Genomic DNA, 22,303 nt, shown 5'->3' on the forward strand with positions numbered 1-22,303 from the left:
CGCAAGAGGGAAGAGATATGGGATCATGTGTATATGTATAACTGATTCACTTTGTTATAAAGCAGAAACTAACACACTATTGTAAAGCAATTATACCCCAATAAAGATGTTAAAAAATATATATATACTGGGGGTTAGAAGGAATCATGGAGCATGCCATTAGCAAAGACTCTTCTACAAAGATAATCATTCATTATCTTGAATAAGATTCTTACCTCATGACAGTTTTTATCATAAAAAGTTGGCACGGTCTAGGTTCATGATACAATGCAAGACATGACACATACCTATATTTATAAGCCAATGTCACTTTCATGTCTCTATTTGCTATATTTCGTTTGCACAGATTCCTCTGAGTGAAACAAATGTTGGTATAAGCTGTACAAAAAATGTAAGTTCCCAAAGACTGCGTTCTGTTGTGGTTTTTCCCATCTACACCTAGGAGCCAACCTCCATTTTTGTTCTCTGCATATCCGTAGAGGAGATCAAAACAGTTTTGCAAATTGTGAAAAGAAGTCATGAAGATGAATCATTTTCTCATTTTGTTGAGTTCAGAGGATAAGTAGTTGCAGTATGATGAAGCTGAAAGCACTCAGGTCCTAGAGAGAAGAGATCTGAATTCTAGCCCAATTCTGCCACTTATTAGCGGTGTAAACTGTAATTTACATTCCGGGTGTCCGTTTCTTCGTTTGTAAATGATGGCATTTATCAAAGCGTGATGTGAATAGATGTTCATCTGAAGAGAAGGAATTGAATTTGACAAACCGAGTGATATACTCAGGTTTCTTTGTTGGCAGACCTCCACAGAAACACCCAATTGCAGCTCCCTAGAGGCCACCAACGACTCTCTCCCGGATGCTGGCTATGCATTCGATCCCCCAAACCCACCGCCATGATACTGCACCCCGCCAGCAGCTCCTGCATGCACAGGGCACTCCCTACCTCTGCGTATCAGATGGCAGACTTCTTCCCTGCTATTCATAGAGGAAAATCCAGGACTGAAGGTTCCCACACTTACATCCCAACTGATCCAAACATCAGGTATAACTCAGGTGATGTAATAAACGATTTCATGAGCACTTTTAGCTCATTTTATTTTTTAAGCTTATTTGATAATCTGCTTGGAACTGGAAATACAGGCAGGAATAAGACATAATCTCAGCCAGAGGAATGATGTCATCCTGCCTCTCGAGTAGCTTACAGTTGGGTGGGTGAGACGGATTTGTCAACAAGTGGTTTTAAAATATTGTGATCGTGTTACATTAGTAGTATGGGCAGCTTGTCAGAGCAGTTCTTTATTTTTTTAGGTGAGCTCTATATTTGTTCCATGAAGGCAGGTCATTATGGAATTCTTGGTCTTTTAGAATGTAGAAGAGCTTAAACAAAAGATAGGTCTCTGAGAATCCAGTGTATTTCGTGTGGTGTGATGTGTAGATTTTCCTCTTCATTTGTCAACAAGAAACAGAAATTTCACAGATGACTCTCTTGCCCTTAAAAGCTTGTCCATTAAATTCACAAGCCCGGCGGGTGCTCTGCTAGGCGCTGGGTCTGAAGTCCAAACAGCAGAGGTTCCCTCTGCTTGGACAGCGTTTGTGGGGCTCCTGAGAGGCCGGTTAGGGAGCTGGTATTTACATGTAGGTTTTGAGCCAAACTAACTCCTAGAGAAGGAACAGAGCACATACAGCTCACGACTGAAGACAGCCTGCCTATCAACCAGCTCTGAGTGGTCCTGTCTGCACCTGGAGTCTCACGCCCGCCGCCCCAGAAGCCGCCACCTGTGATGGCTGGTTCTGGGTGCCCCACCTGGCTAGGCTAGAGGACCCAGTTATTTACTTAAACACTAATCCAGGCATCCCTGGGAAGGAATTGTGTAGATTAAAATCTACATTCAGTTGACTAAGGAAAGGCGCTGACCCCTGATAATGTGGTCGGGCCTCGTCCAATCAGGTGAAAGGCCTAAAAGCAAAGCTCTTCTTCCAGAAGCAGCATCAGCTCTGCCCGCAGACGGCAGCATCAGCTCTGGCCTGAGTTTCCACCCTACCAGCCTGCCCACCAGATTTCATACTTGCCATCCCCCAAAACCAAAACCATGTGCCAATTCCTTCAGAGAAATCTCTGTTCATTCTGTTCTGCTCTCAGAACGTTGACTGATCCACTGTCCCTTACTCACAGGCCACTGAAGATTCCCCCAAGTGCACGGAACTTCCCACCCCAAGCCCCTCCCACCCCCAGGCTCAAAGAGCCTTGAACAGTTCCACAGTCCACCACGGTTCAGCTCTATCATGAATTAAATAGGCTGTAGGGGGTTGGCTCCCCGTGGGAACTTAATCATCACTTACAACATGATTTCTACACAAAAATACCTTCTGAATCCCGAAAACAACTTTTATTTAATAGACATTATATATATATATATATAATACTTATATGTAAGTTCATACCATCTTTATCCTTACAGTAAGGCCCTGAGTATGTGTTCCTGTCCTCATTTGATGTTTGAGAACACTGAGGTTAAAAGAGATTAAGGTCACTGGGCCAAAATCACACCTGGTAAGTCGTAGAGTCAGATCTGAACCCGGCTTTACCTGATTCCAAACTCTATACTATATTCATGTCACTATGATCCTTCCCCGTACGTGAAAAACCGGGTAAGAATTACATAGTGGCAAAACATTCCATTTTCTTCTGTGCCACGTTTGTAGGTGTGCTGTGTGGAGAAGGGTTTAGACATTACCTAACATTTATTGAGAGCTTACTATGTGCCAGGTGCTTAAAGATTCCTTTAATGAAACGTCTAGGTTGAATAATATATCATTTCTATACTTGGACACTTCAAGATTCTAAAACATGTTATTCCTAATGATTTTTTTCTCCCAGTCCATCTATTTTGGTCATAGATATTTAATGGGTTTTTCTCTCTAGTTCTTAAATGACAGAGGTTTCACATTGACATCAAGTACCATATAAATTAGAATAAAAAGACAGGGCTGTTCTAAGGTGAATGAAAGCCTTTTAATTTATTTATTAATAACATGCAAATGCCTTTTCATTTTGTTAATGGTGTCCTTCACTGTGCAAAACTTTGAAGTTTGACTAGGTCCCATTTGCTTTTTTTGTTTGTTTCTTTTGCCTGAGGAAACAGATCCAAAAAAATTATTGCTAAGACGATGTCAGAATGCACTGCCTGTGCTTTCTTCTAGCAGTTTTGTGATTTCAGGTGTTACATTTAGAGGCGCAAACAACTAGGTATAAAATAAGTTACAAGGGTGTAATGTACAGCTTAGGGAATATAGCCAATATTTTATAATAACTTTATATGGAGTATAATCTATACAACTACTGAATCACTATGTTGTACACCTGAAACTAATATACTATTGTAAGTCAAGTATATGTCAATTTTTAGAAAAACAACATGCAAATACATTCAAGCATCAGGCTGCCTGCTCTTGCTTTTGCACATGTGGTACCAACCCAGCTGATGGACTGACTCCTTCTGAGAGGGCATCTCCAACCCTGGCCAGTGCGTTCTCTGACTCTCGGCTACACAGGGGCCCATTCAGAAAGACACTCCTGTCTGTCCTTATTCTGAAGATAGACAGCCATTTAGAAATATTCTTCTACAAAAATACAATCAGTAAATGTAAAGGTAACTAAGAACCGGAGCACTCAATTCAAAGAGTATTACTTTAGGGTCTCATAGCTGTTCATCCAACAAGCAAGCACGTCTTAAGCATTTACTTTATCGAAGGCGCTTTGGGAGAAACAAAGATGAATCACATTGTCTCTCTGATGAATAATGAGCGTGGCGGCGCTCGGTACTGGATGCTCTAAAACACAATGTTTTTCAAACCAATGGCCGCAACCAATTAGTGGTTAGTGAAATCAATCCAGTGGGTCACAAACAACATTATTTTTAATTAAGTAGAATACAATAGAAGAAAATAGAAGAGAGAGTGCGTGGCATGCAGAGAGGTTAAGTAGCTCTTTCTTTCAGTGGCATATGTGCATGTACCCATTTCCAAAGTAAGATGTATTTCTTACTGTGAAACATAGTTTAAAAAGTGTTCAAAAGCTCCTGCTTTAGAGAGAGAGAAAAAGAAGAAAACAAAAGTCTTGGACTCAAGAAGCAGCTTGCTGGGAAGATAAAGCTGATTAACAACACAGAACCCTTCGGATAGAGCAGCTCAGGACTCGGGGCTAAAATGAACCTGCTGATTTCGTGCCCCAGTGGGATTAAGACCAGGGAAAAATCACCGTGACAGTTCATTACTCCTTCCTCCTCAACAAACCCTCCACACTCAGCCTTGAGGACCACACCTCGGTGACCCTTCTCAGACACCTTGCTTGTTCCTGCCCAACTCCCCAACTCCTGAGGTTGGATCGGTGCCCAATGGGCACATCTCTTGGGCCACTTCTCTCTTTTACATTTCTTTTTTTTTTTTTTTTTTTTTTTGCGGTACGCGGGCTTCTCACTGCTGTGGCCTCTCCCGTTGCGGAGCACAGGCTCCAGATGCACAGGCTCAGCGGCCACGGCTCACAGGCCCAGCCACTCTGCAGCATGTGGGATCTTCCCGGACCGGGGCACGAACCCGTGTCCCCTGCATCGGCAGGTGGACTCTCAACCACTGCTCCACCAGGGAAGCCCTCTTTTACATTTCTTAGATCACCTCATTATTCTCAGAGCTTTAAATACCATGGGACTGCCCACATTTGGTTTCCCAGCCACATTACCTGAACTCCCAGGCTTGGATACCCACATCCCCATTCAGTCTCTCTACTGAGATGTCTCGTGGGCATCTCAAACTGAACACGTCCCCAACTGAACTCCTAAGCTTTGTCCCCCATCTCTGCACCTCCCTTGGGCCTCCTCATCTCAGCTAATGGGAATTCACTCCATCCCACTGATGAGGCCAAAAGCCTTGGAGTCTCTCATAACTCCCCTCTTACCTCCAACACCCATGTCCCGATCATCGTTAAGAAACCCGCTGGCCCTATCTTCTCCCCATCTCCTCCTCCACCACCAGCATCCCTCACCTCCACTCTAGTCTGGATCACTGCATAAGCCCCCCACACTGTCCCTCTGATCCTACCCTCACCCCCTTCTAGCCATTCTCAACCAGCACCGGAAGTGATCCTCTTAAGCCAGAAAGTGTCCCATCTCTCATCAAAACCTCCGATCTATTCCCATCTCACCCTGAGTCAAAGCCACGGTCATCACCATGGCCTGCAAAGCCCACATGATCTGCACCCCACACCTGATTGCCATCACGCCCACCATCACACACAGCTGTGCTCACCTACAGTCGCCTCTCCCTCCCACCTGGCCTCCCCCCAGGACCTTCTCACTCTTCTTTCAGCCTTGAGCACTCACCCTACAGATCTCAGGGCTAATCCCTCGCCCCCCATCGTGCTGATCTGTACTGGGAGGTTTCTTTCTCAGTGAGACCTTCCGGGTCTGTGCACACCCTTCAACACTGCACATCCCGCCCACACGTACCCTCTGGTCCCCCTCCCCGGCTTTCTTTTTCTCCACAGCACATTCACCATGTAACGTACATTTTATTTATCATATGAATGTCCTTTTCCTCCTTCCCCCACGAAGGCAATTGTTTTTCCTGTTTATACACTGCCGTGTCCCCTGTGACTAAAGAAGCAGCTACTTCACAATAATGTACATTGAATAACAAATACGTATCGGAGAAGTGAGTGAAGACTTTAACAGTATTTTGAAAACATCACAAAAGAAATGGTATTGTAATGTTACCTCCAGCCTAACCACTAAGCAAAGGAAAAGAATACCATCGTGAAGTTTGGTCTAAGAAACCTTACCTCAAACCCTACAATGAATACTCCAGGTGGGACATGCCCTCTCACTGGAGCTTGAGCTAGTTTGGAAATCCTGGTTCAGGTAGCTGTTGGGTGTATCACTCATCTGTGCCCAGGCTTTAGTGACAACTCCTCTTAGCTCTAGATATCATGCTGTCTAGAGGAAGTGGGTTGAAATATAGGCTTAAAGTACAAATCCTCAAGAGACAGTTTCCCCATACAAGGATTATTAACGTGGAATTTTGTGTTACACATGTGCAAAGGACACTCAAAATATTATTCAGTTCTTTCTAGATTCACGTAATTTGAAAGATGATCGTATGGTTATATTAGAGTGTGGTATTCAGCCTTTGTAAGCCTTCTTACAAATGCTGAAAACCACCAGAGTGCCTGGAGGCCCTCACAGCCCCCTTGAAAGCGTGGCAGGCAGGCAGGTCTTCTGATTCCTCACAAACTGTCCACGTCCGTTTAAGCAAAAACTGAGAACAACGGTTGTCCAAACATCACCAAGATGCAGTAGTAATCATATGATAGCGATGAAAAGCAGGAAATCTTTACTTGGGTCTCTTCTTAAATCTGCTGAGTTTTATTTAATAGATGCCAAAGACCTAAGTGAATGCTTCACAAGTATAATAATTTATAGCATCATCTGAGAAACTTAATATCCCCAAATTAATGATAAACTAAAGGAAACTATTTGCTGAAATTCATTTCAAAATTCATAATTTGGAAATGAAGTATTAATACCGGAGATGATGGACTTGATAGTTTTTAGACTCTAAACGAGCTTTAACAGTTGCTCCTAATAAGATGATCAGACTTTACATTCTAAGGAGAAAGATCCATGCTCATAAGCATTTGACAAGGACTGGGGTCTCCATACATGCTGGGAGATTCATAAAATTTTAGCCAACACTGAAGTTTACTTTTGATGAATGGTATTTCTACACCTGGGCTTCTATTGACCCCAGGAGGAAGCTCACTAACCTTCTACCCACTTCGCGGCTTCTGAACACCAGACACAGAAGTCTAGTTTGCCTCAGGGGATTCGAGTCATGGAATTATAGTACAGAAACCTACATGCTAGTGACTGCAAAAATAATGGGAAAATATGACGGCTTAGCTAGCCATGGCAAGCCAACAGACATGCCTCCAATATGGCAGAAAGACATGTGAGAAATGAACAGTTGCATTAAAAACTAAGGACTCTAAATTAGCTTATCTCTGTATAGTCAGTGGAAATACATATATTTACCGTAGACCTAAACCTCTGGTGTTTTTATCTTGCTATCTATCAGAATTATGTTCTTGTTTATATCACTCAAACTTGTAGCCAGCTATAACTGCTGGGTGACGGGTGTTCTGCGGGCATTATTTTTTAAAGTCTTTCAGTTCTTCCAAGCAGCTAACCCTCACTACTTGTTACAGGTTTCAAAATGTTACAGTGTTGTATCTCCCAGCAACTTGATGTTTGAGTTTTATGTTTAATGGAAAATTACTAAGTGTTGAAGGTTACAGAATGATATGATGATATGATGAAAAGATCATAGAAATTTGAGTGAGACAAATGTGCCTTTCAATTCTGACTACGGTTTACCAGCTATAAATTTTCGAGGATGTTATTTAAAGCATAAGTCTCAACTCTCTCATCTTTTCAGTGGAATGACTAACCATGCTGGGGTTTTGTATTACCTGAGATAATGTTTGTGTAGCAGGGAATGTAAAACGGCTGCGAGTGGGTCCTAAAGCTAATTGCTTCCCTATAGATACACTGCAGGAGAGGAACAATCTTTGTCCCAGCTTCCAAGCAAAGGTCGGGAGATGCCTGCTGATTGAACAGCCTGAGATCACACGCTTAGCCATGAGATTAGCAATAGAGCTGGGGAACGTGATATGCCAAGGCCTCTGCTACTCCTGAGACATATGGAGACCTCAAGTGGGGGGGAGCAAGGTTTCCCCAAAGCAAAATCGTGGGGATGTGATACCAAGAATCATAAGTAGAACTGGGTAGCAGAAGCCACAGACGTTCACTACAATCAAAATACAGGGTAGACAATGAATAAAATGTGTTTTCCTCCCCTCTCCTCATATGACACTGGAATATAGTACCGTAGTTACTATTTCTTGTTCTGGTATCACAAGGGTATCTTCCCAACAGATCGTGCCCCCTTTGACGTGAGCATCACCTCAGCAATATTTTCTGCCAGCCCCACAAAGGCCCATGGGTCCTTCCCCTCCTTGGAGGGGTCACAGACCTTGCCCCTCCACATTTCTCCCGCAGTGCCATTTCCCAATGGAAATGCACTTTGCATTTGCACAGATACATTCAACTCCAAAGGAACAGTTTCAGCACCAAGAAGAGGATTCATAAGAACCAACTACAAAGCCAGTAGGTAATTCGGAGATACTGAAATTTAATACTCAACTTAGCTTGATTCGCGTTAAAGCTATTTTTACTCTTTTCCTTCATCCACCCCCCAGATTTGCCCGATCCGCTTAAAACTTGTAAACCCCTTTGAGACCAGACTGTGTTTTGTGAAATGTCTTTGGTGTATCGCCCTGGGACCTGCTATGGTGCAAGGTACCCCGTAGATACCTGTAAACATGCGTGGGTGAGAATAATTCCACAGGGTAGCAGCGAGTGCATCACCATCAAACAGCATTGTTTACAACATTCTATTCAAGGGTATTTTAAAACGTTATTTGGAGAAAGATGTGGCCATGGGTATTAGCCCTATTTAAAAAGAGGTAGGTATTTACTCTTGTCCTTGATAGGTAATTTTTCAGCAATCTTAAGCAAATTAACTTTGACACCAGCTTCAGGATTCAAGGGGAGTTAGAAAGGGTGGTTGCCAGGGAAATCAGGCCATGGGATCTACACATCGTGTAATTGTAATTTTCCTATTCTTGCTTTTTTTTTTTTTTCCTTTCTGCTTTTGCTCTGAAAAGAGCAAGCTAAAAAGGCTACAGGGACATTTATGCCAAGTCGCATTTGTCAAGTTGAAAGCTGTGTGGAGCAGAAAAGCAGTTCTCCCAGCTGCAAAGAAGATGCAGAGAAGCCGAGTGAGTAGGGAATCTGAGAGCTCACTAAAAGTGCTTAGAAGGCCGATGCATTACAGCCATTTCCGGACAGAGCGCTAGGCAGGACCTTGACATCCAGGGCAAAGCCTTCTTACAAATGCTGAAAAACCACCAGAGTGCCTGGAGGCCCTCACAGCCCCCTTGAAAGCGTGGCAGACAGGCAGGTCTTCTGATTCCTCACAAACTGTCCACGTCCGTTTAAGCAAAAACTGAGAACAACGGTTGTTAAGGGCGCCACGCCATGGTGAGACAGTAAGCGCTGCTTTATCTCACAATTATTTTCCGTATTTATTATTTTAAACCCTCTTATCCGTGCTAGCCAATTAGGGGCAAGCTACCGTGTGTGCTTATTTCAACAGTTATATTTTATTTTTAAAAAGTACAGAGCATGGGAGCACGCACTCCATTTTTTTTTTTAAAGTTAATTTGTTCACACCCTCAATCCGCATATCAGAGGCAGCGCGCTATCCTCAAAGGCTTTGGTATCAGATAAATGCAGACTCCTGCTCGTTATGATGACCTTGGGCAAGTCAGTCCAGCTTTTTGAGTTCAGTTTTGCCGCAGTAAAATGGAAACAGGAGTGTCTATTTCATAGGACTGCTAGAGGGATTAAAATAAAGTTACCTTGGTATCGCTTCCAGCCCTTGAGATTACTCTATACATGTCAGCTTATTCTGTAATTATCTCAGATCCCCAGCTTTCCCTTCCTAAGTACAGGTTTGCCTCCTCCTATCTACCCTTCCTTATCAAGCTCAGGAAAGGCCAAATAGGTTGACCCCCTTCAGCTATAGCCAAGTGCCTTCACTTACCTGGTTGCTTCCACTGAAATGCTCAGTTGTTGAAGAAATCAACAGCTGCTAATGGGTAGCCTTGCAAATACAAGCCTAGTATTGATACCCACCATTTTAATCACAGCTCTTCCTTGCTACACTGTCTTCATTTCTACCTAATGAACCAAATGCCTAAGTTATTTCTCCCAGCTTCTTTGGTTCCTGATGAAATAGAAGCTGGCTCTAAACCTCACCTCTGCCTTAGGTTTATGTGTTTTCCTCCCAAATCTCTGCAGCCCAGAACTGCTCACAGAATTACCCCGCCTCCCCTGGTATATTTCAGGACACATGCTCCATTTCGGCTGTCCCGGCTTTCTAAGTGTCTGCGTTCCTTTTGTGGCTCTCAGATTTCCCCAAATCTCACGCATTTTCATTACTCCAAACCTCACCATCCAACTTCCCATCCTGAGATAATCTGCTCTCAAGGAGTCACTCACACATGGCTTCATCTCCCAGCCATCGGCTCCCAGACCATCCCTGGCACAGAATGTCTGACTCTATCTACATTGAGTTATACGCTATGACAGCAGCTCAGCTAAACCCCATGTGCATTGGAAGGGCCTTTTCAAAGTAAGCCTTCCCATGTCTGCAGTAGTGTGTCTTATTTTAATTTCAAGGCATGTAGTTCTTTGTTTATGAATTATTTTTTCCTCAGACTTTAAAACTCTCAGAAGTTGTTTTCTTATCTGAACTCTGTGTTCTTTAGATCATCATAAAATGACAATTGTTACTCCTAAAACCACCAAGATCTAAATACGAAGAAAAAACATCCCTGGACTGTGTATGGCAGACCCATACACAGTCCAGGGATTGGGCGCGGTGTCACTCTGACCTAGCTACTAACCTCTCTGGACTTCAGTTTCTTTATCTGATAAACTGAGATTATAATATTTACTCTTCCTATCCTTCAAGGCGGTTGTAAACATCATGAGACAATTGTGTAAACTTATGTTTTGGGCCAAAGCATGACATAGCTGAATGCTAACTGTTATTAATCTGGTCACTAAGGAATACAAACATTAAGTTCTATAATTGCTATCCCAGAATACATCCATTCGTGTTCTTATTTTTGCACGTATTCTTTAAAAAGCTGTTTGATAGATTCCTGAGCTCCATGTTTCTCACGTTTTAGCATCTTTGATATTGGAATGTATCATTTAATCTATGGAGTGTCAGAGCTTAATCGGTGGTGTTTCTTTCTTAGTGGTACAAAAATGTATTGAGGAGTTTACGTTGGTATCTTGGATTCGGTAAAATGCGACATTTGGAGTTCAGGGGAAAGCTGAGGAAGTGTAAAAGTAGGGGTACCTTGTCTATTCAGAATAGAATAGAAATCCTATTAGCCAAGAGGGGAGTAGGATAACCTCCCCCTGCCCCCACCAAGAATAAAAAATTAGCAAAGAGTTTGAGACATTCAGACAGAAGGAATTACCTTGAATGATGCCACTTTAAGGTTCCCTGTGGGAAACCTTTTATAGATATATAAAATATATATAATATACATTATATTATACGTTATAAATTACATATATTATAAATAGAAATATATAATAATATATTTTATTTATATTTTCATATAGATGAGATTTTTCTATTTTTACATAGGGTTACATATATATATTCCCTTTGCTTTTATATCTTTATACTAGAATATCTACTTTAATGACTAGAAGGATGTTAGTTAAAACACCACTGCTTTTTAATCCCAAGATATTTATAGCTCGCCATACTTGAAAAGTAGCCACGAGGAGACAGATCTGTAACATTTATTCTCAGATTTTTAATGGTGCTTTGAAGTTCACAAGCTATATTCACACACATTATCTCTATTCATTATACATCTATTATCATCCCCATTTTACAGATGGAAAAATTGAATCAAAGAGGTGAAGTGACTCATTCCAGGTCACACACAGTGAGTGAATGCAAAATTGTTGTTGGAATTAATTAGTTCTTCTCTTCCAGCCTCTCCCCACCACAGTGACTAAGCGCTGCACAGAGCAGACACTTCGTGCAGCCCAGCACCTCCCTGACCACCACAGGCTGTTGGCCTTAACCGTCCTCAGACATCTGGAATACATAGGTCTTGAGTCAAGGTTTCTAGAAGAAAAATAGCTTCTCCAAATACAAAAATATCTCCCATGGAGTTTTCTTTTTCCTTAAGATTTCTGCTTTATGAACAAAAAGGAGTCATTTGAGATTCGATCACTGGGAAGCCAGGCCAGCTTCAGCTGGCCCAAGGAAGCAGGCTCCCCCCTCGGTCCTACAGAATAGAGATGAGTCCCCGGGACGGAGAATGTAGAGTATTTCCTGATGGGCCAGTCTCACTTAAAAATGATGGGCGTAGGCAGTATATTAGAAATTTATGTTTTTGCTTAATATATTTCAATTATTTCTGCCCCTCCATTATTAAAGAAATTGAAAGCAAGGCATGAGAGTCTTCTTGGAAAGCCAACATCACCCACCATGAGGGAGCATCTGTGTGCCGAGTGCAGAACTCCCATAAAACAGACCTTTATTGAGCACTTCCTGTGTGCTCGTGGTCATTACCTCATTTAATCCATGTATAACTTTATGGGGTAGGAAAGAGACAAGGAAACTGAGGCACAGAGAATTTAATTAATGAGCCCATGGAGGTCCCTATTTAGTGGTCCAGCGGAAACCCAAACCTGGACAAGCTGGTTGCAGAGCCCAAGCCCCTAACCCTTCAGCAGTACGGCTTCCCCCAGTTTCAGCAAGCTTACTGAGCCATTGGAGAGATGACACAAAGACACAGAAAACAAGTCATATCTATAAATGCCATGGTAGGATTATGCAACTGAAGTACTTAGAAGGAATCTGTGGATCAGGTTAGGGTCCATACCGTCTCCATCACAACCATACAACTCTGCCCTTCTAATTTAAAAGCAGCCACAGTCAATACGTAATGAGTGGGCATGACTGTGTGCCAATAAAACTTTATTTACAAATGCAAATGGCAAGCTGGATTTCACCCGTGAGCTGCAGTTGGCTGACCCCTTATGTAGATGGTACATGCTATAGGTTTCATAAAGGAGTTGGATTTAGGCTGGAGCAGTTGGAGGGAGCTTTGGGATTGCTGAGTTCCGCTTGAAGGAAGATTTGAGATGGGTTTACAAGAGCCTGTGTGACCTGGTCCCACCTCCCCAGCCTCTCCTGGCATTTCCCTCTTGGTCAGGACTCTCCCGCCACAATGGCGTCTTCTTCCTAGGCTTCAGTTACACACAAAGCTTATCCCTACTCTAGAGACTTTGCACTGGCTGATCCTTCTGCCTGGAAGCACTTCCCCAGCTCTCCTCCAGGTTGGCTCCTTTGGTCGGAACTGATCTCCTCGTAGATGTTACCTCTTCCCAGTGGCTTCGCTGAGGAACACGTTAAAGGAGTTCTCCTCCAACCCCTTTGTCACATCACCCCATCTTATTTTCCTAATGGCATTTATGGTTTCTGAAATCGTCTTGTTCATTTATGGGTATACTTGTCTATCATCCATCTCTTCCTGCTCTCCTTCTGCAATGTAAGCTCCACAACTTGGGATCAACGTTTGTATGGTTCACTGCCTGCACATTCCCGGCACCCAGACCATGGCTTGAAAATGAACAAGCAAAAAATACTTGCAGAGACACCGCTTTGGGAAAGCGGGTGTTTTCCTTACTTGCTGCAAGTAATAAATCCTGCCTTCTCTGGAAAAAAGAAAAGAAAAAAAAACCTTGCAAAAGTGAAGGAAGAGGGGAGGCAGACAAGGAGTGAGGCAAAGAGGGAGACAGAAAATGTAAGCATGCCACCATTAGGTGGTATTAATTTTCTCTTGTTGCATTAGGATGGCCCATCATTCAGTGCCCATGACACTCTTTCAACTAAGACAGCATCTTCATCCTGTAATTAGAGGATGATAGCACCTGGTTATGGTCCTTCCTTGTCAAAGATAGGTCTTTTTACTCCTGAACCATGACATATGGTTTAAGTTATAGCCTGGCTATCCCCAAAATAGAAAAATGCACACTAATCCTCATTTTTTTCTCTCAAAAATAAAGTTCTCCACTGGAGTTTCATGCTTAAACATACGCATTAAAAAACAAATAGTCCTCTTTTTCTCTAACCCATACTGTTGTTAAACCCTAAGCTTTATTAGACTGATTTTATTGCTGTTTCTTTAACGTTTACTGGGTCTAACCGCCCCAGGAAGCTCGTGAAGGCAAGCAGGACATCTGGCTTGCCTGTCATCAACAGGTGCCCAGGCTGCTCCTTTATCTGCTCCAGCCTCCCTTTCTTACAAAGACTTCCGTTCCCCTAACCACTAGGACCAGTAATAGGAAGTTTTTCTCAGACCGCTGCAAGGTTAGTTTTTTCTTTGGATTTGCCTCAATCTTTTCTCTCTGTGCAACTGACACAGAAAGACACAGCAACCCTGACTAGATCACAATAGTAGCTGCAGCACATGACTCGCCTTTCTTTTCAATGGAAAGGGAGTAACATTTCATGCCCTGGCCCCTAAACAAACTGGTATGCTTTCCTTGAAAACAATGTAACCAACCACTGCCTCCTCTTTTGCTTTCAAATTTAAGAGACATAATAAAAACTGTGGCTCAAATTATAGCGACTTTGCTGGCCCTTATTGTTCAGCAGCAGTATTTTTCTTCTCCAAAGTCTTGAGGTTCTGTTTCTTTACATTTTTCCTGGAGCTAATTTCTGTATTATTTTACATGTAATTTATTGTAGGCTACCTTTCAGTGTAGGAATAATGTATTGATTTTTAAAACCCATTCCAAAGCAAATCACTTCCGTAAACTTCTTAGCTGATATCATTTGAAAAATATGTTTAATTGAAACATATACACATTAAATACTTCCCAGCTGGTTCCCTTAGCAACAGTTGCAGCCTGTTTCTAGTATAAGACCAAGTTTCTACCATAAACTAACTTTGAAAAAAACAAAACACCTAAAGAAAAATTTGCCATGTTTTGTTTCATAAGCATTATGAGCTTATAAGTTGTCATTGGTCTCTGACATAGTTCAGAGAGCGACACTTATGAGCTGTGCATCAGTACTGAGAAATGGCAAGCATTGGCTGCCTCCTCCGTGACCCTCAGCTGTACCAACTTAATTTATAAGATGTAATTACTGAGCCAATAATGAGGTTCTGAGTATGATCATATCTTTGCAGTGACTCACCTGCCAATGGAAGGAAAACAAGACTGTTCTCAGCATTTATAATTTCCCTAAGAAGTCTCCCTGTTGCTATGGTGATGTGGATGGGTTTTCAGCTAAAAAAGCAAAAACTCTACATTGCTACTACCATAATTAATAAATGGCAAATGGATCAGACGTGATGGATGACAAAGGTGTCATGGGACTATAGTTGTTCAGTTCTGTAGGTGCCACAAGATCATACAGAGAGAGACAGCATCAGATATGGTCATGGCAAGACCCCAGGAGCTGCTGGGCTGGAACTCTGCCCCTTTGTAGCTGGGACGTTGGGCGAGTTACATAACCTCAGGTTCCTCATTTGTAAAATGGGGATAATAATAGTGCCCTTAGCTGTGTGGATCAAATGAGTTAACCTGTATAAAGCCTTTAGAACAGTGCCTGCACATAGGAAGCATGATTTAAGAGTTTGTTAAATAAAATAAGCTGTATGGTGAAGCTTAACCAAACTTCATTGGTAGTTTTCAGCATTAGAACCTACCAACCACTGTTTTCAGGTCCAGGAATAGTAGCATCTCTTCAGTCTGATGTTTCTAGATATACGTTTTCAAATTATATAGATAAATGTATAAATTAAGGGGGAAAGCATAGTGCTTTTAGTGGAATGTCTGTCCTCAGTTCCTAGAACCGATAATGTTTAAAAATCGACGTCTACTCTGTGTGTGTATCATTGTGGACAGTTAACACTTTAGATTTAAAATGTGTATGTTATTAATCATAAATCTTAGATTGACTAAACACTCATCTTTGAGTTAAAATGCTTTGGACCCTAGTGCTGCCATTTATTAGTTATGTGTCTTTGGGAAATTTCTTAAGCTCTCTGAGCTTCTGCTTCTACTCCGAGAAATACAGAAAAATACACGGAGTTGTTGCATCGATGAAACAAGATCCTGTAAGCAAATTTCTTAGCCGAGTTCAATGTTAATAATGAAACATGGCATCATTTAATGGATAATCAGGGAATAGTTAGCATGAAAATAGTCAATACCTTTTTACCTTCTCAGTGCAAACCTGGCCAGTTCCCGGGAGTCCTTCCTGGATCCTCCTTCCCTATCACCATTACTGATAACTCCTGTTCCTAGTGTCTCCTTAGTGCATAGTCCATCTACAGCACCCCATCTTAAACTTGCTAACACGTTGACTTGGAACTGTTGCCAAATTTTTGTATGCTCTGTCTTCTCACCTCTGTTGAGGCCAAGAACCAGCCTCCCCATTTTCTGGTCTCTTTTCATTAAGCCCTGTGCAGCGTGCTGTGCACAGTACGTAGGATGTTTGTTACTTCTTAATGGATACAAAGAGGGGCCATTATTGTGCATTTCTTTTACCCAATGGAGGAGATATGAGACCCTAGGTTGGGTCCATGTTGAACTGGGGAATCTAAGAACTGAAAATAAGGTCAGAAAGAAGCCCTCTGTAGCACAGTACGGTGCCCTGCTGAACTCAAAGGAAATGACTGTAGAAAGAAAAACGAACAGCGTGCTGAGAACGTTGTCTTGAGGGGTCCCCACAATTAGGGACTTGGAGCAGGATCCAGCAAAGCTAGAGGGAAAGAACAATCCAGATAAGTAGTGGGTAACTCAGGTAAGTAGAGTAACCAGAAAGCCAAAAGGGGAGAGACTCTTAAGAGGCGTTTTGAGTGTGTGTGAGTGTGTGTGTGTGTGTGTGTGTGTGAAGAGGCCAAGAAAAATTTCAATTAAGGAAGTGCCACTAGCTTTCATGAGGAGATCATCGGAAACCTTCAGAGAGTGTTTCAAGCACTCTATGGAGGCTGAATTCAAATTAAGAGGATTCAGAAAGAATCGGTGCTTGGGAAGCGAATGCATCTGGTGTAGACCACTGGGTTAGGAGGAAGCACTATGGATACAATATGCTAGAGATGGAAGATGCAGGGAAGGCAAAGGAGAAACATTCCTGAATTTTAAATAACAACTGAAAACAAACCATTGAAAAGCTCTAATAAAACCGCTTTCCACCGGCACCCGTATGCCTGACAATCATTTTCAGCGTGAGAAAACGGAGAAGTGAATCAAATGGTTATACTTTTTCCCAGTACCCAGGTTCTTTCAAAGCTTGAGACATAGATGGGCATGTATTCAAAATATTTTCAGACCAATTATGGTAAAACACTATGGTTGAAAAGTTAATGCCTAAAGTTTTACATAATTACCCGTATTACCCATATTCACAGTCAGGAAAGAAAAGAAGAAGATAGACTTGTATAAAGCATGAACTGTCTGTTTTGTATCTGCATAGGTCCCTCAGGATGAATGGACAGGGTACACCCCTCGAGGTAAAGATGATGAAATTCCCTGCCGCAGAATGCGGAGCGGCAGTTACATCAAGGCCATGGGAGATGAAGACAGCGGGGACTCGGACACCAGCCCCAAGCCTTCTCCCAAAGTTGCTGCGCGAAGGGAAAGCTATCTCAAGGCTACTCAGCCATCCCTTACAGAACTCACCACACTCAAGTAAGTGTTTCCCACGCTCTACTTCCGGTAGCCCGGCCCCCTGTATCATCACCTACGATCCATTCTTGCCACTTCTAGCGTAAATGGGGCAGAAAACACCCCACAGATGGAGCACTGTGAGGTATTGAATGTTCTATTGATTTTGACCTTGGGTCTGACTCATACATCCCAGTGCCTTCAAAGACACAGGCATCCAGCTGCGCCCTGCATAGAGCATAAGCTGAGCCCCCAACCTTCCAAAAGAGTTTGCAATGATCCAGAATGGCCCCTAAAAAGAATTAAGATTTCTGACCAATGAGGATATCTGTGTATCCCCACTCTTGGATGTTGTTTAGCCACTAAATCTATGGGGCAATGCTTCCTTAAAAAACTCTTGAATTTTTCAGATGATTGAGTAATAGAGTAGATTATCTTGGAGAAGGTTATAGAATGTGGCTATACTTAAAAATGGGGTAATGTGTGAAAATTCTTGACAGATGTTTTTAAACTTGGACACTCGATGCATATTATAATTTGTAAGACCTTAAACATTTTTGTTTGTTTTGAGAAATATGGTTCTAAGTAGTCCTTACTTCAGTGTGTGCTATTTGTAAACAGAGAACAGCATTACAAAAGAAACTACTGAAACTGATTATTGTAAGGCCTGATTTAATCGTTAATATTATTTCTGGAGAGCAAATCAGAGCCTTGGAACAGATCATCGTGGGGAACATCATTTGGACTAAAAAAAGTATGATGGGTAATTAGTATTTTTAAGTGCCTTTGATTCATATTTTGAGGAAATACATATTACTATCCGTGCACTTATACTGCATTACAAAATAAAATATTAAAAGGCAACGTAAATAAAACAGAAAAAAGACCAAATCCATCAGATTGAGGAGAAGAAACTAGATTATTAAAACCCAGAATACTAAAAAACAGCTGACTTCTATCATGGACATGTATTCAAATAGCAAACTATCGATATATTATATTTTAAAGAAGTGACAGAGAGGGTCTCCTCATGAACTTTTTTTCAGAGGATCGTGTGGAACCACTGTGGGTCATTTCAATGAAAAATGAATACCAGTGACATTAGTAAACCAACCCAAGAAAAGCAGCTCTTTCTTTCCTTCGGCTTCTGGTTACCCTTCCTCTTTGCCTTTATTACTGCAGGTGATAGTTTCCTAGTGTTGCCATGACCAAGTACCATGAACTTGAAAGAGTACAGATTTATTATCTCACAGTTCTGGAAGCTGGAAGTCTGAAATCAAGGTATTGTCAGGGCCGCGCTCCTTCTGAACCTGGAAAGAATAATCCCTCGTTGCCTCTTCCTAGCTTCTGGCTGTGTCCGGCCACCCTTGGCATTCCTTGGCTCGCAACTACGGCACTTTGATTTCCACCTCTGTCGTCACCTGGCCTTCTACTTTCCGTGTCTTCGCGCGGTTGTCTTCTTATGACGTCAGTCATATTGGATCAATAATGACCTCGTTTTTAACTTGATTAAATCTGCAAAGACCCTATTTCCAGACAAGGTCATGTTCACAGGTATTAAATTTAGGACTTTGACATATCAGTGTGGGAAATACTATGTAACCCCTAACCCTGCCACACAAGGTAACAGTTGATCACAGAAATGGAAAGTACAATCGGGTCTTCATTGCACTGTGGCACCCCTCACAGAGGCTCAGAAAAGAACTGAGCCAGTCTGAAAAGAACTGGATTTGTAATAATGGCAGTGGGCCGAGGTGGTGTGAAAACTGGGGGGGGGGCGGGGGGGATGGCAAGGAACCTTCTGGGAAGTAAGTATCTTCTGCGAACTTTAGAATATCTCTCCCCTAGAGGCAATTAAAGGTAGTCACAGCCGTGGTGTTAACTGACATCTTCTAGAAGATGCAAAAAAAATGGGGATGCTTTGGGCAAGAAATTCACTTGGACCCTCAAGATCTCAGTATCCTCAAATGCAAACCAAGCAGTGGGATTCTGCAACTTCCAGAGTCCCTTCCACCCCCTTTATCTCCCATTCATTTACCTATTGGGATGCATGTCACATCAGATGCATGACGCTTTGGGTTGTGGGGGATGAGATACAATGAGTCCTGCTGCTCGAGTCCTGCCAGGGCCGAGGAGAACAGAAAAGAGCAGAGCCACAGGGGAGGGTGCGGGGAGTGCTCTAAGGAGGCTGAGGACAGGGGAGGTGCAGAAATCAGCTTTCACCATTGAGTCTCGGACCCATCTCCTTATTAGCTTCAGGGCTGTGGGGAATCTGCTCTGAAGTCACTGGAACTCTTTCATTTTGCTTCCACCTGATGTTATCTTCCTTTCATGTCCTGGAGCCTGTTTTTACAACCATCCTATATATATTTTTTTACTGTTCAGAAGTTTGAAGAGCAGAAAAAGGTGAACACACAGATAGTGGCTAAACTGATGGTAGAAAGGTCAGGTACCTGAGTATTAGAGTAGTGACTGTGCTTTTCTTCCTCCAAACCTATGGAAATTCCAAATGGTACCCAATTTACTAGGGGACACCTACTACACTGAAAAATGTTTTTTCTTTTCTAAGGATGGAGTTTCACCAAACCACCTCTGTCACCCTCTATTCTTTAGTTGGCAAGACAACAGCTCACCGTCATTCAAACACGCCTTTCTTCCCTGTGCTACCATCACCTCCCCCAGACTTATTTGTCATAGTCTGTTTGTCTCCATTCATTTCTCCCTCATCTGCTCCAGGAGCTCCCTTTCCCCTTACGGTCCACATATTAAGCTTCCATCATACTCAACAACATAGGTGTCTCAGTGATGTCTAGTTTAATGAGATTTCAAGAGGTACACAAGGGAAAGAAGGGGAATACACTAGGAAAGCAAAACTTCGGACATGACGTAACGCATCATCCATTCTTTTCTTTCTTGACGATGTTTTGACTGGAGCTCATTATTTTTCTAGTTCGAAGCATTCCATCCCTCATAAGAAAAAAGATCCCCATATCCTGGAATTCTAGTTCCCCAAAAAAGAAAACTATATTTTTGTTCCTACTTCTTTGACATTTAAGTCCATTTTTTTTCCTCCTTCCTCCTCAGCAATTCACAGCTTTAGGGCTGAATCATAGCCATGAACCAAGATAACTAAAATTAGCCAAGTGAGATGGGGCAAACATTTTGTTTGAGGTTTTCAACTCCCATCTTCTCTCAGGAATGTTGGAGAAGAGGCACTCCTACACTTTCTTACATTGTTTTTCTTCTTTCTTTTCTGTTTTCCAAAGGCATCTTGAGACCTTATTTCTGAGGCTAGTTTTCTTCAACTACTTAATGTCAATGATTGTGTCTTCAGGTAGCTCAGGCCTAAGGTCAGTGGAACATTCTGGAGTCAGAAGGAGTCTTGAGACAATGAACTCCATCTTTGGGCTGCAAAACTGCTGTAGCTGCTCTCTGGGGACCATTATCCCTCCCACTCCCTTCTCTTCTCCCACAGATAGTAACAAATCCCTTCCCCTCACTGCTAGCTTTTCCTTCTTTCTTCATTATTAACGAACAACGAATTTGAAATGGCATATCACCCGAGAATATTAGTATTTTCAAAAAGAACTTCTGAATGTTTAATAGTAAATTCTCAGGCAAGTAGGAGAGAGGTTTGGAGGCCCAAGTTCCCTCAAAGCAGGTCACCACAGCTTGGCTCTGATGAGGGATTTAAGTCTTTGACTTGGATTTGCTATAATATGCTATTTATTCTGGAAAGGAGACTCCTGTCTGCTTCCATGATTAGTTAAAGCCATGTTCAAATCCCATCGTGGACTTTTATTCAATAGACTGTAAAAAGAACTTTTAAAAAATGATGTTAAGTGAGCTGTCATGTAAAAGATTCTAAAGTTAAATTCAAATAAATGTCCATTATCCTAAGCAAATAACACTTTAAATCTCTTCGTAGTTCTTTATCCCTTCATCCAAGCAGTAAGAAAAAATTTCTCCTGGAAGAAATAGTCAGCCTCTGATATTATAGACTTTGAAACACTTCTCATTGACCAGCCATGACACAAGGTGCTATCCCTCGTCTACATGGTCTCTGAGGAAACTTTCAGCACTAACGTGTATAATTATAAGGATGAAGCACAAAGCACTGGCAGTTCACAGTCTGAAGACAAAAGAAGGTAGTATTGGTAAATGAAATAATTTGAGAAGAGACAGATGGGGTTGTTCTCCTTCAGCTTTAATTCTGGAGATTTAAAATGAGTCAGTTCTACATCAGGAACCCAAAACTGCAGCCTCTTGCTAGAGTGTCTTGTTTTGCTTATCTATGTAGAAGTTTCCTTCTCCCTTTTGTCTCTCTAGACACACTACGTCCTCTGCTATTTCTTCACATTCCACATGCCCCTCCCACCCACCTACAGCTTCCTGTATTCCTTCTCTTCCCAGAAAAAGGAGAGGGCACGGGCTATGAAGATGGAAGCACGGCGATTTTTTTTTTCCTAAGGATGTGAACCATATTGAAGAACGTAGCCACGTACATCTTTCCTTCTTTGTCTTAAGTGGAGGGAAATGCCTCTGTTTTCCCCAAATGCTTTGATATTTCGCTCCTGTCCCTCAGTAACTGTAACATGTAGCAGCAGATGCCCCTTCCAATGGGAGGACGAACAGACTAGCATAACCCAACACTACAAAATTGTGAGTTTACGTCCTCTGTGACATAAACTCAGGATAGTTTCCCATCTTTCCCAACCATAACACTGTCTTCTTATACCCTCTATCCTCGCAACCCCTCCCCCCCAAAAATAAGAAGAAATGGGACAAAATTTAAAACAGGGAAACTCATTCATTTACTCATAGACAAATTATCTAAATACCTTTCAACCCACTGCTAGAAAAACAAGCCTGGTTAAAAGACAAAATAAACAAACAAAA

The 22,303-nt window shown here is 42.1% G+C and overlaps 1 protein-coding gene across 14 annotated transcripts in view; it reads left to right on the forward strand.

Moving 5' to 3' along the window:
* The window catches only part of DLGAP1 (DLG associated protein 1), a 320,351-nt gene that overhangs the window by 51,206 nt on the left and 246,842 nt on the right, over nucleotides 1-22,303 (forward strand). For 10 of the 14 annotated variants that reach the window (XM_060028714.1, XM_060028716.1, XM_060028715.1 and 7 more), the window contains exon 2: nucleotides 17,214-17,428. In XM_060028714.1, coding sequence (XP_059884697.1) covers nucleotides 17,214-17,428 — 215 coding nt within the window. Of the gene's footprint in view, nucleotides 1-8,778; nucleotides 8,893-17,213; nucleotides 17,429-22,303 lie in introns of all 14 variants that reach the window. The other 4 variants (XM_060028724.1, XM_060028726.1, XM_060028725.1 and 1 more) reach the window with 1 other exon arrangement.

Source organism: Delphinus delphis, chromosome 13 (assembly GCF_949987515.2).
Source record: "Delphinus delphis chromosome 13, mDelDel1.2, whole genome shotgun sequence".
Lineage (NCBI taxonomy): Eukaryota > Metazoa > Chordata > Mammalia > Artiodactyla > Delphinidae > Delphinus > Delphinus delphis.